At 39.1% G+C, this 13,085-nt stretch overlaps 1 protein-coding gene across 1 annotated transcript in view; it reads left to right on the top strand.

Moving 5' to 3' along the window:
* The first annotated feature begins 1,554 nt into the window (after positions 1 to 1,554).
* Positions 1,555 to 13,085, top strand: part of LOC126475051 (glutaredoxin-3) — a 56,934-nt gene continuing 45,403 nt past the window's right edge. The window contains exon 1 of the mRNA XM_050102601.1: positions 1,555 to 1,748. Within this exon, the coding sequence (XP_049958558.1) occupies positions 1,699 to 1,748 (50 nt within the window). The 5' untranslated portion in view covers positions 1,555 to 1,698. The remainder of the gene's footprint in view (positions 1,749 to 13,085) is intronic.

Consider the following 13,085-nt stretch of genomic DNA (forward strand, 5'->3'; position numbering starts at 1 on the left):
TGAACGCTGAGCACACTGCAGGCATGTTGACTTCATATTTTGTAACAAAAAAGTCAACTAGAAAAGTTAAATATTGCAGTAATATCACAACATCTGACACACTTCCAACACAAACAACAGTAACGCTTTCCTAATGTTTTGACTAAGGAGAACATGGCGGCCGAGTTAGCGTTGGTTGCCGCTAGGAGCGCTGTAACTAGTATCTCAGCCACTCTATGAAATTTTAACTCGTTGCTTTATAGCTCCCTTAATTCGCCGACAGATAGTGCTTAGCTCTGCCTTTTGTCGTTGCAGAGTTTTAAATTCCTAAAGTTGTGGTATTCTTTTTGAATCACCCTGTATATTGGAGCTAATGGTAACAAACAGATCTGACCTTTTTGAGGATGCTCACGTCGAAACTGCTAATAGTGAGCATGACGTAGTTGTGGCAACAATCATTTCTAAAGTGCAAAGAACAACTAAAGCAAGCAGAAGATATAAATAGTAAAGCAGATAAAAAATCAGTAATGTGGTGTTTTAATGAGGAACTTGAAACTTTAAGCACAGAATGTAGAGGAACTTTGGCTCAAGTTTGAAAGAATAGTTGACCAGGCACTGGGTAGATATATATCCAGTAGAACAGTTCATAATGGAAGCGAACATCCATTGTATACAGTCACTGTGAAGGAACTTTTAAAGAAACATAGATTACTGCATAACAAGTGAAAAATGAAGCCTAGGGCTATAGATATAGAGAGATGCTGAATGAAACGCATTTGGCTGTCGAGAGAGCAATGGGTGATGCCTTCAATGACTACCGTAGCAGAATATTGTCAAGTGATCTTTCACAGAACCCCAAGAAATTCTGGTTGTATGTAAAGGCTGTTAGTGGCACCAGAGCTAGTGTCCTGTTCCTAGTGATTGAGACAGGAACTGAAATTGAGGGCAACAAAGCAAAAGCTGAAATGCTTAACTCCGTTTTTAAAGTGTTCCTTTACAGAGGAAACCCCAGGAGAATTGCCCCAATTTAATCTTCGTACCACAGAAAAGATAAATGAAACAAGAGTTAGTGTCAGTGGTGTTGAGAAACAACTGAGATCATTAAAAATGAACAAAGCTCCAGGGCCCCATTAAATCAAGGCGGTTTGCAGAGTGTGGATGTAAATGCATTTCACAATGGTTTGTAGAGTATGTATGTAGATATCTTTCGTATGCTGTTCGAACAACACCATTAGACCTGTTTCGCGAAGCCTACATTCATTCAAAAATTGTGGCCGATTGCAGTTCTTTCATCGGTAATTGTAACAAAAACATTCGTGGTGTTCTTAAACTATCATGGATAAAGTAACTACTATACATTGGTCCATTATTCACTGCTGTCTGCTCCTTGTTACATACGGGAATAACTTTTTTTGAAGTGTCAAAGTTTTTGTATGATATGGCTGCATCATAGCCCAATCTACACCCAGTAAGTCTATGTCTGCACCCAGCCTGTTACTACTAAATACGAGAAAAAGTTCCGAATGTGTAATGTTGGCACAAGTGTTTAATGTGAAAACTTTCGTCGGAACAGCACAAATATTATCTGTGGATACAGCATTATTTTGGTGTCCGTGTATTGTTATTGGATGGCAGAGGAGAAGCACAAGGCTGTGGAAGGTGGCATTTTTTGACTGAGTTTGCGCTCAAGTGTATTTCAGCTTCTAGGTACAAATAAAAATGGGTGTTATCAACATACAGACGAAGACTGAATTCGAGGATGTTGCAAAGTGAGTGTGAAACCTTCCGCAGTAAAGATTGACAAAGTTTGAACTCATTAATTTCAGTTATTCTCTTATTATGGATTAATTGTTTCCCTCGAAACGATGTTGGATCGAAGTCGTTACCATTAATTTCGCTCCAGTAATAATACATTGGTTTTTGGTTCATTGTAGATTCAGGAATCTGTCAACATATGAAGGCGCTCGATAGCAATAATTTTCAAGACAACAGTATTAAATACATGTGCGCGGGCCTAAAGTAACCATGTATTTTATTTTCCTAACAAGTAATTCAATTACCTAGAAGGTAGGAAAACAGTAGTACACAAATATTTGCAATATGCTGAATAGTAAATTAGTATGGTTAGCATACTGTAGGCCAATTTAATAAACTAAATAGTAATATGAACATCAGATTTTGATTTGTCCATTACTAAATTACCTAAAAAATTATTGGGTCAATGTAATTGAGTAAAGGAGATGTGGTGTTGTGGTCTTCACTCCAAAGACTGGTGTACCTCTCCATGGTACTGTATCTGCTGCAAGCCTCTTCATCTCTGAGTAACTGCTGCAACCTACACCCTTGTGCATGTGCTTACTGTATTCATCTCTAGGTCTCCCTCAAAAATTTTCACTCCACCCCACTACTTAATTGGTCATCCCTTGATGTCTCAGAATGTGCCCTTCCATCTGATCCCTTCTTCTAGTCAGGTTAGACCACAAATTTCTTTTCTCTCCAATTCTATTCAGTTCCTCCTCATTAGTTATGTGATCTACCCATACGGTTCTAAGGTAAATAGTGGTTGCATAGTCCATATCATTTCAGGCAGGATAAGGCAAAAAATCTTAAATTTATAGCCTTGGATGTTATTGAATTTAGCATGTGTTACATCTCAGGAGTAACTAAGAAACCTGTATATTTACATTTTGCCCAAAAAAAAAACCCTAGCGTGAGATACAAGCCGCCAAAGATGCCTCGACCACCATTCCGCACATGCGATTTTCTGGGAAAATTTTAAAACACTTTACCTCTGGAACAGTTTCAATATTTTGTTAGTTTTTTTTAATTGAAGGGTAACTATTTTATGATTACAATGATAGCTTACACATTTAACATATGTGTCAAAGTGCTTTTGCTGCAGTATTCTGATTTTCGTTTAATTTAAGAAAAAACTTTTTCTCCAAAAAAATACTAATCCCCCCATTTTCTTTTTTTTACTGTTTATTAGTATCACATAGTACTAAATACCCTGCAAAGGAGCACCACTGTTAAGTTGAACAGATTTTACAGATGATTGAAAATTTTGCCTTGCATTAAACCAGCTTCCATAACCACATTATCCCATATTCAGTTAATGAAACCATATTTTTATAACAGTGAATCTGATTTCTTCTGAAAAATGAGAAAGAGGCACATGTTTTAAACATAATAAATGGTTCTAAAATGTATGTGAAAGATGTAAAATGTGACAGGTTCCAAAGCATACAACTTCTGTGCATTCTGCTTTGAACTGAAATTGGCTATTCAGTGAACAAAGGTGTGTTCCACTGCATCATTACCTTCCTTTGATATTGAATGATGCCTTCCTGTTGAACCAAGAGGAACTGGGGAAGTCACAATTTTCAAAGCATTGTGAACGGGAAGTGAACACTGATTGTGTCACTGCTGTCGTAGAAATGGAAACCCATATCCAGGAGCCAGATTATGTGGTCGGATTAAGTTTACAAATATTTCATTTAACTCATAACGTATATCTTTAACCTCTGTGATCCACCAGTCACAGCCACACACACACATGCCACAAGCATCCCTTTTCCCAGGTTGTGAATCTGAATATTCTCATGCTGTTTCAGGGATGTTGTCTGGACAAATGATATTTCTTCTTGAATCTTGCTTTTTAAAGTGCATTCAGCATAATCATCACTTTGAGTGCAGCTATTGGTCTTCTGAATTTCTTTCATAGGGATAGTTTAGTTGGACCAGTTGTGCTTTTATGCTGGCAGAATTCTTCAGTTTCCTCTTTGGACAAAAGAATAAGGGCTGTAGATGTGTATGATTCCATTGCTCTTGTAAAGTACTCGGCATTCTAAATTGCAGCTGTGTTTGGGCTGGAAAGATTGTTTTGTAACATGATGCTTCAACGAGCCTCCTACATTATCAAAAGGCCTCTTCCCATGACCAGCAGCTTTGCATGTCCCCGCAACAATATTAGAAGTGACTGGAAGCACCATCGGAAATTATGATGATCTTTTCTGCCTTTGGCTGCAGTTGTTGTAGGATTTTGAGCATTGCCAGCAATGTGTGTGCTGAGTTGTGTTATGTGTCGTAACTTATAACTGCAACACTTATGGTTCTTTTCTAAAAATATATCACTCCTGCAAAAGAACTTGCTCATTACTCCAGTGGTACCCTTGTACTTTTTGTGGGAGAATCATAGACCAGTTCTTGGCAAAATCACGAAACATAGTCCTTCAGCATGTACACATCCCTTCACTTCTGCAGTGTGTTGTTGTTGCATTTTCTTCGTATGTTGGTGTGTTACTGCTTTCACTGTCCATTTCCTGAGTTCATCAATGGCACAGTTAATGGCAACAATTTTCTTAGTTTATTTTCCTCCCATGTTGCATATATAACTTCTGAAGAGTCATATTCTATGTCATTCAGACAAAGTGTTTGTAAAGAGAATCCTCCCTTTCCAAGACAGTCACCACATTCCTCAAACAAACAAGACTCACGCTTTATATTACAAACTGCTAACGACTTCACATGCTCAACAAAGGTGTGGTATGTCACATGTTCACATAGGTTCTCCAAAGTTACCACACTAAGTTCAAAATTTGTACAGTGCACACATAAAGAGGCATCCCTAGGTTGTTGTGGAACCACCCACTTGGGATGTAGTGCGTAAAATTTTGATCTTGAAATGTCTAATGTTATATATTCGTTCTTGTATATGACAAAAGTTTCTTATAATACTGCGAATCCTTGTCTTTCAACTGTTACAGTGTCCTTTTTGTTGGCACTGTGCTGAGAACAGTCCCATTTATCTCTCAGGTAAAGTGACTGTGCTGTTTGAACGTGTGCTGCTTCTATAGGATAACTATAATAGGGATCTGGTCTTCCAAACACTCCGTTTACTGATCTCACATTTGATTTCTCCATGTATTTTGGTGCTGGTGGACTATGATGCAAAATTGTTTTCTTTGATAATAACTCTGGGATGATAGTTAAAGCTTTCACCTTTTCGCTGTAGGATGCACACAATTCAACAACTAAATTGATGTGTGTGAAAATGAAAAATTTGTGGCAAGTTGTGGAAGCTTCCTTTTGTTCATTTTCTTCTGCATATGGAATTTCTACTTTGAAGAATGCTATCAGTTGTGCTTTGGTGTACTCCCTCACGTCTTCAGTAATTTCTCTGCACTTTCTTGATGGATGGAGCTTATGACTTGAATTCACCCATCATGGTTTTTTAACAGGGGTAACGTCTACCTCTGTAGCTGACTTATTCAGGAAATGTAGTTCTTTCTCTACCTATGGAAAATCTGCAGCATAGGGGACATCACTTTGTTCTTGTACTGTCATCATAGGTATTCTGTCAAAGTATTTAGAACATAGAAAGTCATCACTGGAAACATTTTGACTTTGAAACAGCCTTGAAATGAGCACAACTATTCGCAATCTGAAGAAACTCTTTCTTATCAATGTGCAAGTAATCCGCACAAGTCTCTCTTCTGTGGCCCTGTCAACGTTCATTTCAAGCACCCTACAATATATCTATCAGCAGAATCCTCACAGACACAGAATTCCCTGGATGGTCTAAGGCTCTACAATAAAGAAATTAGCTATGAACAACTGCAATACAGAAACCAGCAATGAACAACTGCAACAAAGAAATCGACAAAACGACAACTCAATAAAGATCTTAAAAATAAGCAGAGCAACAAAGAAATTAGTAATAAAATAGAAGGTTAATTTTAATCTTCTTGGTAATAAACACCCACAGTAAAAAAATTAAGCCTTGGAAGTTAAAACATGAACATTGTTTATTGTAAAACCTATTCAACTTAGAAGTGAAAGTTGTCCTTTTCAGAGAATGTAGCACTGTATGGCGCAGATCAACAAAAAATAAAACTTATGATTGGCATTTTTGAAAAAGATGCTTGAATTAAAAAGAAACCATTAGAAGGCTACAGATTGACAGACATGTCCAAACCGAGGATATCATTGTAATAATAAAGTAATTATCTTACAAAAAAAAAAAAAAAGCCTGCCAAAATATCTAGAACTGATTAGTCTACATTTTTTCCAAAATAGTGTGTGCAAAACAATGTTTGAGACCACCTGTTATGGACAAAACAAATATGCAGATTAACATAACCTAAATTCAATAAATTCGGGAACTATGAAGGTAACTGCCCTGTATGAATAGGATTATGCAGTGACTTGAGGTACGATGGAAGGGATGCTGCCGGAAGATTCCGGTGAAATCTTCGACATTAAAGGTGGGTGAACAGTAATAGAAAAGGAAAATTATGTAGAGAATGACTGCAGTGTAAGACTACGTAATAATGTGGCCACTGTTCCACTTAACAAGAGAGACAACATTAAAAATGTACATAGTTCTGTAAGCTGCCTATAAATAATGCACAAGATGTTCACAAAATGAGCACTAGGGGAAAAAATCATATTTAACCAAGCAAATAACAAGCTGTAAATGAAATTTTACAATGGAACATTGCATATGAATCACCACCTTTTCTGGGACTCACAAATTGAGAACTTTTGTCTCAGTTTCCACAAGCTGTAGATTTAATCATGACAGTAAGAATTTCATAATTGAATAGAAAATCAGGCAGAGAGATTCCACATTATCATAACTATTTTTAACACTCCTGGAACAAGTTTGTAGATCCCTGACATGAGAGAAAGGAGGAGGAATACAGGTTAATAGAATGTTCTGAACCACTGTTGTGGAGCTAGGTAATTAGCTGTATTGCATCATAAACTAAACTGTAACTCATACAACTCTGTTAAAAAGCACAGTGAACAACAGATTAAAAGATATATAAGAACGAAGAGAAAGCAGAAGTTAGTGACTGCACCAAAGATAATTATTAAATATCATTTGCACAAAGCATTACACAGCACATAACAGTGCACTTCACCACCTCAGGCATGTCGTCCGGACTGGGTAACAAAGGGTCATACACAGACTGCTGATGGCACATGTGAGGTCACCTGCGATGTCCATTGTGGCTGATCAGTAACACATGATGAGTATTTGTTGAGTCCTTGATGTATTAGATGAGTGCGGAAAGCTGGTTTAAGCCTGTCAACAGTGATGGTGGTTGACGTACGCCTCATATCAACTTTGAATGTGTTGTTGTCCCTACTGATGACATGGTAATGTCCATCATAGGGTGAGTGCAATGGGATGCATACTGTGTCATGCCAGACGAAGACATGATGGCACTCCCGTAACTCGTTGAAAACAAAAGTGTGGCGGGTCTTAGTTGCCGGGTTTGTGTATGCAGCATTTGTACAAAATCTGACCGGTCTGTGCAGTCATCTGGCTGTTGGCAAAGAACTCGTCAGGCAGTTGTATCAGCTGATCATATACAAGTTCTACAGTCATGGCTTTCAGGTCTTCTGTCAGTGATGTGGGGAGGCCCAGGGGAACGATGGGCAACGCCTCTGTCAACCGCTGTGTGTCGTGACATTGAAGCGACGTTGCATGCATTCAACTACATCATTCACTGCTGGGTGATCAGCTGCAGTTCTAATCCACATTTTACCTAGTAGCACGGTGAGTGCATTTAACAGATACAACTTAAATTGTCTTCTCTCGTCTGTTGTAATTCGTAGAGGCACATCGAAACAGGCGATCCATCCCCAGAAGAATTTGTGGCAAGTTGTGGAAGCTTCCTTTTGTTCATTTTCTTCTGCATATGGAATTTCTACTTTGAAGAATGCTATCAGTTGTGCTTTGGTGTACTCCCTCACGTCTTCAGTAATTTCTCTGCACTTTCTTGATGGATGGAGCTTATGACTTGAATTCACCCATCATGGTTTTTTAACAGGGGTAACGTCTACCTCTGTAGCTGACTTATTCAGGAAATGTAGTTCTTTCTCTACCTATGGAAAATCTGCAGCATAGGGGACATCACTTTGTTCTTGTACTGTCATCATAGGTATTCTGTCAAAGTATTTAGAACATAGAAAGTCATCACTGGAAACATTTTGACTTTGAAACAGCCTTGAAATGAGCACAACTATTCGCAATCTGAAGAAACTCTTTCTTATCAATGTGCAAGTAATCCGCACAAGTCTCTCTTCTGTGGCCCTGTCAACGTTCATTTCAAGCACCCTACAATATATCTATCAGCAGAATCCTCACAGACACAGAATTCCCTGGATGGTCTAAGGCTCTACAATAAAGAAATTAGCTATGAACAACTGCAATACAGAAACCAGCAATGAACAACTGCAACAAAGAAATCGACAAAACGACAACTCAATAAAGATCTTAAAAATAAGCAGAGCAACAAAGAAATTAGTAATAAAATAGAAGGTTAATTTTAATCTTCTTGGTAATAAACACCCACAGTAAAAAAATTAAGCCTTGGAAGTTAAAACATGAACATTGTTTATTGTAAAACCTATTCAACTTAGAAGTGAAAGTTGTCCTTTTCAGAGAATGTAGCACTGTATGGCGCAGATCAACAAAAAATAAAACTTATGATTGGCATTTTTGAAAAAGATGCTTGAATTAAAAAGAAACCATTAGAAGGCTACAGATTGACAGACATGTCCAAACCGAGGATATCATTGTAATAATAAAGTAATTATCTTACAAAAAAAAAAAAAAAAGCCTGCCAAAATATCTAGAACTGATTAGTCTACATTTTTTCCAAAATAGTGTGTGCAAAACAATGTTTGAGACCATCTGTTATGGACAAAACAAATATGCAGATTAACATAACCTAAATTCAATAAATTCGGGAACTATGAAGGTAACTGCCCTGTATGAATAGGATTATGCAGTGACTTGAGGTACGATGGAAGGGATGCTGCCGGAAGATTCCGGTGAAATCTTCGACATTAAAGGTGGGTGAACAGTAATAGAAAAGGAAAATTATGTAGAGAATGACTGCAGTGTAAGACTACGTAATAATGTGGCCACTGTTCCACTTAACAAGAGAGACAACATTAAAAATGTACATAGTTCTGTAAGCTGCCTATAAATAATGCACAAGATGTTCACAAAATGAGCACTAGGGGAAAAAATCATATTTAACCAAGCAAATAACAAGCTGTAAATGAAATTTTACAATGGAACATTGCATATGAATCACCACCTTTTCTGGGACTCACAAATTGAGAACTTTTGTCTCAGTTTCCACAAGCTGTAGATTTAATCATGACAGTAAGAATTTCATAATTGAATAGAAAATCAGGCAGAGAGATTCCACATTATCATAACTATTTTTAACACTCCTGGAACAAGTTTGTAGATCCCTGACATGAGAGAAAGGAGGAGGAATACAGGTTAATAGAATGTTCTGAACCACTGTTGTGGAGCTAGGTAATTAGCTGTATTGCATCATAAACTAAACTGTAACTCATACAACTCTGTTAAAAAGCACAGTGAACAACAGATTAAAAGATATATAAGAACGAAGAGAAAGCAGAAGTTAGTGACTGCACCAAAGATAATTATTAAATATCATTTGCACAAAGCATTACACAGCACATAACAGTGCACTTCACCACCTCAGGCATGTCGTCCGGACTGGGTAACAAAGGGTCATACACAGACTGCTGATGGCACATGTGAGGTCACCTGCGATGTCCATTGTGGCTGATCAGTAACACATGATGAGTATTTGTTGAGTCCTTGATGTATTAGATGAGTGCGGAAAGCTGGTTTAACCCTGTCAACAGTGATGGTGGTTGACGTACGCCTCATATCAACTTTGAATGTGTTGTCGTCCCTACTGATGACATGGTAATGTCCATCATAGGGTGAGTGCAATGGGATGCATACTGTGTCATGCCAGACGAAGACATGATGGCACTCCCGTAACTCGTTGAAAACAAAAGTGTGGCGGGTCTTAGTTGCCGGGTTTGTGTATGCAGCATTTGTACAAAATCTGACCGGTCTGTGCAGTCATCTGGCTGTTGGCAAAGAACTCGTCAGGCAGTTGTATCAGCTGATCATATACAAGTTCTACAGTCATGGCTTTCAGGTCTTCTGTCAGTGATGTGGGGAGGCCCAGGGGAACGATGGGCAACGCCTCTGTCAACCGCTGTGTGTCGTGACATTGAAGCGACGTTGCATGCATTCAACTACATCATTCACTGCTGGGTGATCAGCTGCAGTTCTAATCCACATTTTACCTAGTAGCACGGTGAGTGCATTTAACAGATACAACTTAAATTGTCTTCTCTCGTCTGTTGTAATTCGTAGAGGCACATCGAAACAGGCGATCCATCCCCAGAAGAATGCAGTCACGAAAGTTTCAGTGGTAATGTTGGCGATAGGCGACATCTTGGGCCAGCATGTAAAACGATAGACGGCTGTAGGACAGTAAATGTATCCTCCTGATGGTGGGAGATGTCCTATGAGATTTAGGCGGACAATTTCAGATCGATGATTCGAAGGAAGAAACATGCCAACAAGTGACCTAATGTGCTAGGCTGACTTTATTTCGTTGACAGGCCACACATTGTTCCACATATTGCTTGCAATCTTTGTCCACGTGTGGCCAGACAAAAGCTTGCTTCTCCATGTTGGTAGTGGCTCATACTCCATGGTGCGACATGTTATGTAAAGAGGCAATTGCCTGTTGGTGAAAGTCAATAGTCACAGATGTATCAGTAATGAAGTACTATTTGAAAGAAGCTGCATAAATATTCAGACAGATCTTAGTAAGATTTCAAAGTGGTGCAGAGATTGGCAACTTGCTTTAAATGCACTTCACAAAACAAAAAACCGTGGTGTCCTATGACCATAATATCATTGAGTCACTGTTGAATCGGTCACCTCATACAAATACTTGGGTGTAACACTTTGTAGGGCTGTGAAATGGAATGATCACGTAGGTTCAGTCGTGGGTAAAGCAGGTGGGAAGACTTCGGTTTATAGGTAGAATGATGGGGAAGTGCAATAAATCTACAAAGGAGATTGCTTACATATCACTTGTGCAACTGGTTCTAGAATATTGTTAAAGTGTTTGGGACCCATACCAAGTAGGACTAAAGGGGATATTGAACTTGCATGACAAATGGTCACAGATTTGTTTAATCCATGCGAGAGTGTCACAGAGACACTGAAGGAACTGAACTGGAAGGCACTTGAACATAGACATAAACTATCCCAACAAAGTCTGTTAACAAAGTTCCAATAAATGGCTTTAAATGATTATGAATATATTACAGTCCCCTACATATTGCTCACATAGGGATCATGAGGATAAGATTAGAATAATTACTGCACACACACAAAGGCATTCATTCAGTCAATCATTCTTCCAGCACTCCACATGTGAATGGAACAAAAAAGAAACCCTAATAACTGGTACAAAGGGATGTGCCCCTCTGCCATGCACTTCATGGTGGTTTGCAGAGCATAAATGTAGAAATGTCTGTGGTTTATTAGCGGTGATGTCACAATATAGCAGTGCAGTTGTCAGTGGCAGTGTAATATGGCGGTTGTAGGCCTGAGGGTATCACTAACAAATCTCATAATTCAGTATCTGATTGATGCGGTGTGGTGAGAGCGCCAAAATCAACTGCACCAGTGATTGCTTCAATCCAAGAGAGAGCATCAGCTGGCTTGTTTAGTTCTCCATCAACATGAACAATATTGGTAGTGAATTGTCCGATATAGTCTGGATGTTGCAGCTGAGAAAGTGACGCTTTCTTAGGATGCTGACAGAAAGCATTTGTTAGTGGCATGTGATCTATGATGAGAGTGAACTGCTGTCACTCCAACATGTGACAACATTTCTTCAGAGCAGCATAGGCAGCATCCAATTCACGATCATAAGTGGACCAGTTCTGTTGTGATGGCAATAACATTTTACAGAAAAAGGCAGAGGGCTGCCAATGCTCATTTATTTGCTGTTGCAGTGCAGCATCAATTGCAGTGGCAGACACGTCAGCCATCAGGGCAAGAGGCATCTGCAGAACTGGGTGCACTAACAGTGTAGCTTCTGCAATGGCAGTCTTCAGCTTGGTAAATGCCAACTCGGCCTCACTATTCCAATGGAGTTTGTCCTTTGGCTTCAGTGAACTATGCAACAATGTATTCAGTGGTGAAGCTAGGAGAGCATGATTCCAAACAAACCAATGGTAAAAATTGGTTACACCAAGAAATCATCATAATTCTTTGACTGCCGTAGGCTGTGGAAAATTAAGTATAACGTCTTCTTTCTCTTGCGGTTGTTGTATGCCGTGCATATTGATAGTATAGCCTAGGTACTGTACTTCAGGTGCTCCAAAGACACACTTTGCTGGGTTGACGAGCAGGTCATGTGCACATAGGTGAGTGAAGATTTGTCATAAGTCACAGGTGTTCTGCCTCTGAGTTTGACACGACCAGGACGTTGTCGATATACACATAACAAAAGTCCAACTCACATTTGACTTTATCCATGAACTGTTGAAATGTTTGGGGAACATTGAAAAGTCCAAAAGGCATTTAGTTATATTCGGATAATCTGAATGGTGTACAGACAGTCTCAGCAACGTCATCTGGTGCCACAGGTATCTGGTAGAATTCACGAATTGTCCATGTAGAAAATACGTGCTTGCCATGGACATTGAACGTAAAAATCTTCAATATGCAGAACTGGATATCGATTTGGAATGGTTCTGGCATTTAGCTGTCTATAATCACAACATGGATGCTATCCATTATTCTTTTTTGTGATAACATGTAGTGGAGTTGACCAACTACTGCTTGATGGGTGGCAGATTCCTTGTGCAAGCATTGACGAGAATTCCTGCGTAAGTATCTTCAGTTTCTGGGATGTGTGCTAGCGTCGGTTTCTGTCATGTGATCTGTGGGAACTGTCTGTGGAACTCTGTGAATGGAGAATCACCAGTAATCATCCGTGCTGCTGTCTCTCACACAAACACACTCTACGTTGGCTTGCTAGGTTGGTAATAGTGTCCAGAAAGCATAGGTAATGGAGGTCAGGCAGAAGTCCACTAAACGATAAAAATTCTGCCATGAGTATCGGCTGTGTCGCGTCTGCTGCGATGAACTGCCATTCAAATTTGTGCTGTAGGCCAAGTTCAACAGTAATGTGACACGACCATACGTCGCAGTTGTA

This window comes from Schistocerca serialis, chromosome 4 (assembly GCF_023864345.2).
Source record: "Schistocerca serialis cubense isolate TAMUIC-IGC-003099 chromosome 4, iqSchSeri2.2, whole genome shotgun sequence".
NCBI lineage: Eukaryota > Metazoa > Arthropoda > Insecta > Orthoptera > Acrididae > Schistocerca > Schistocerca serialis.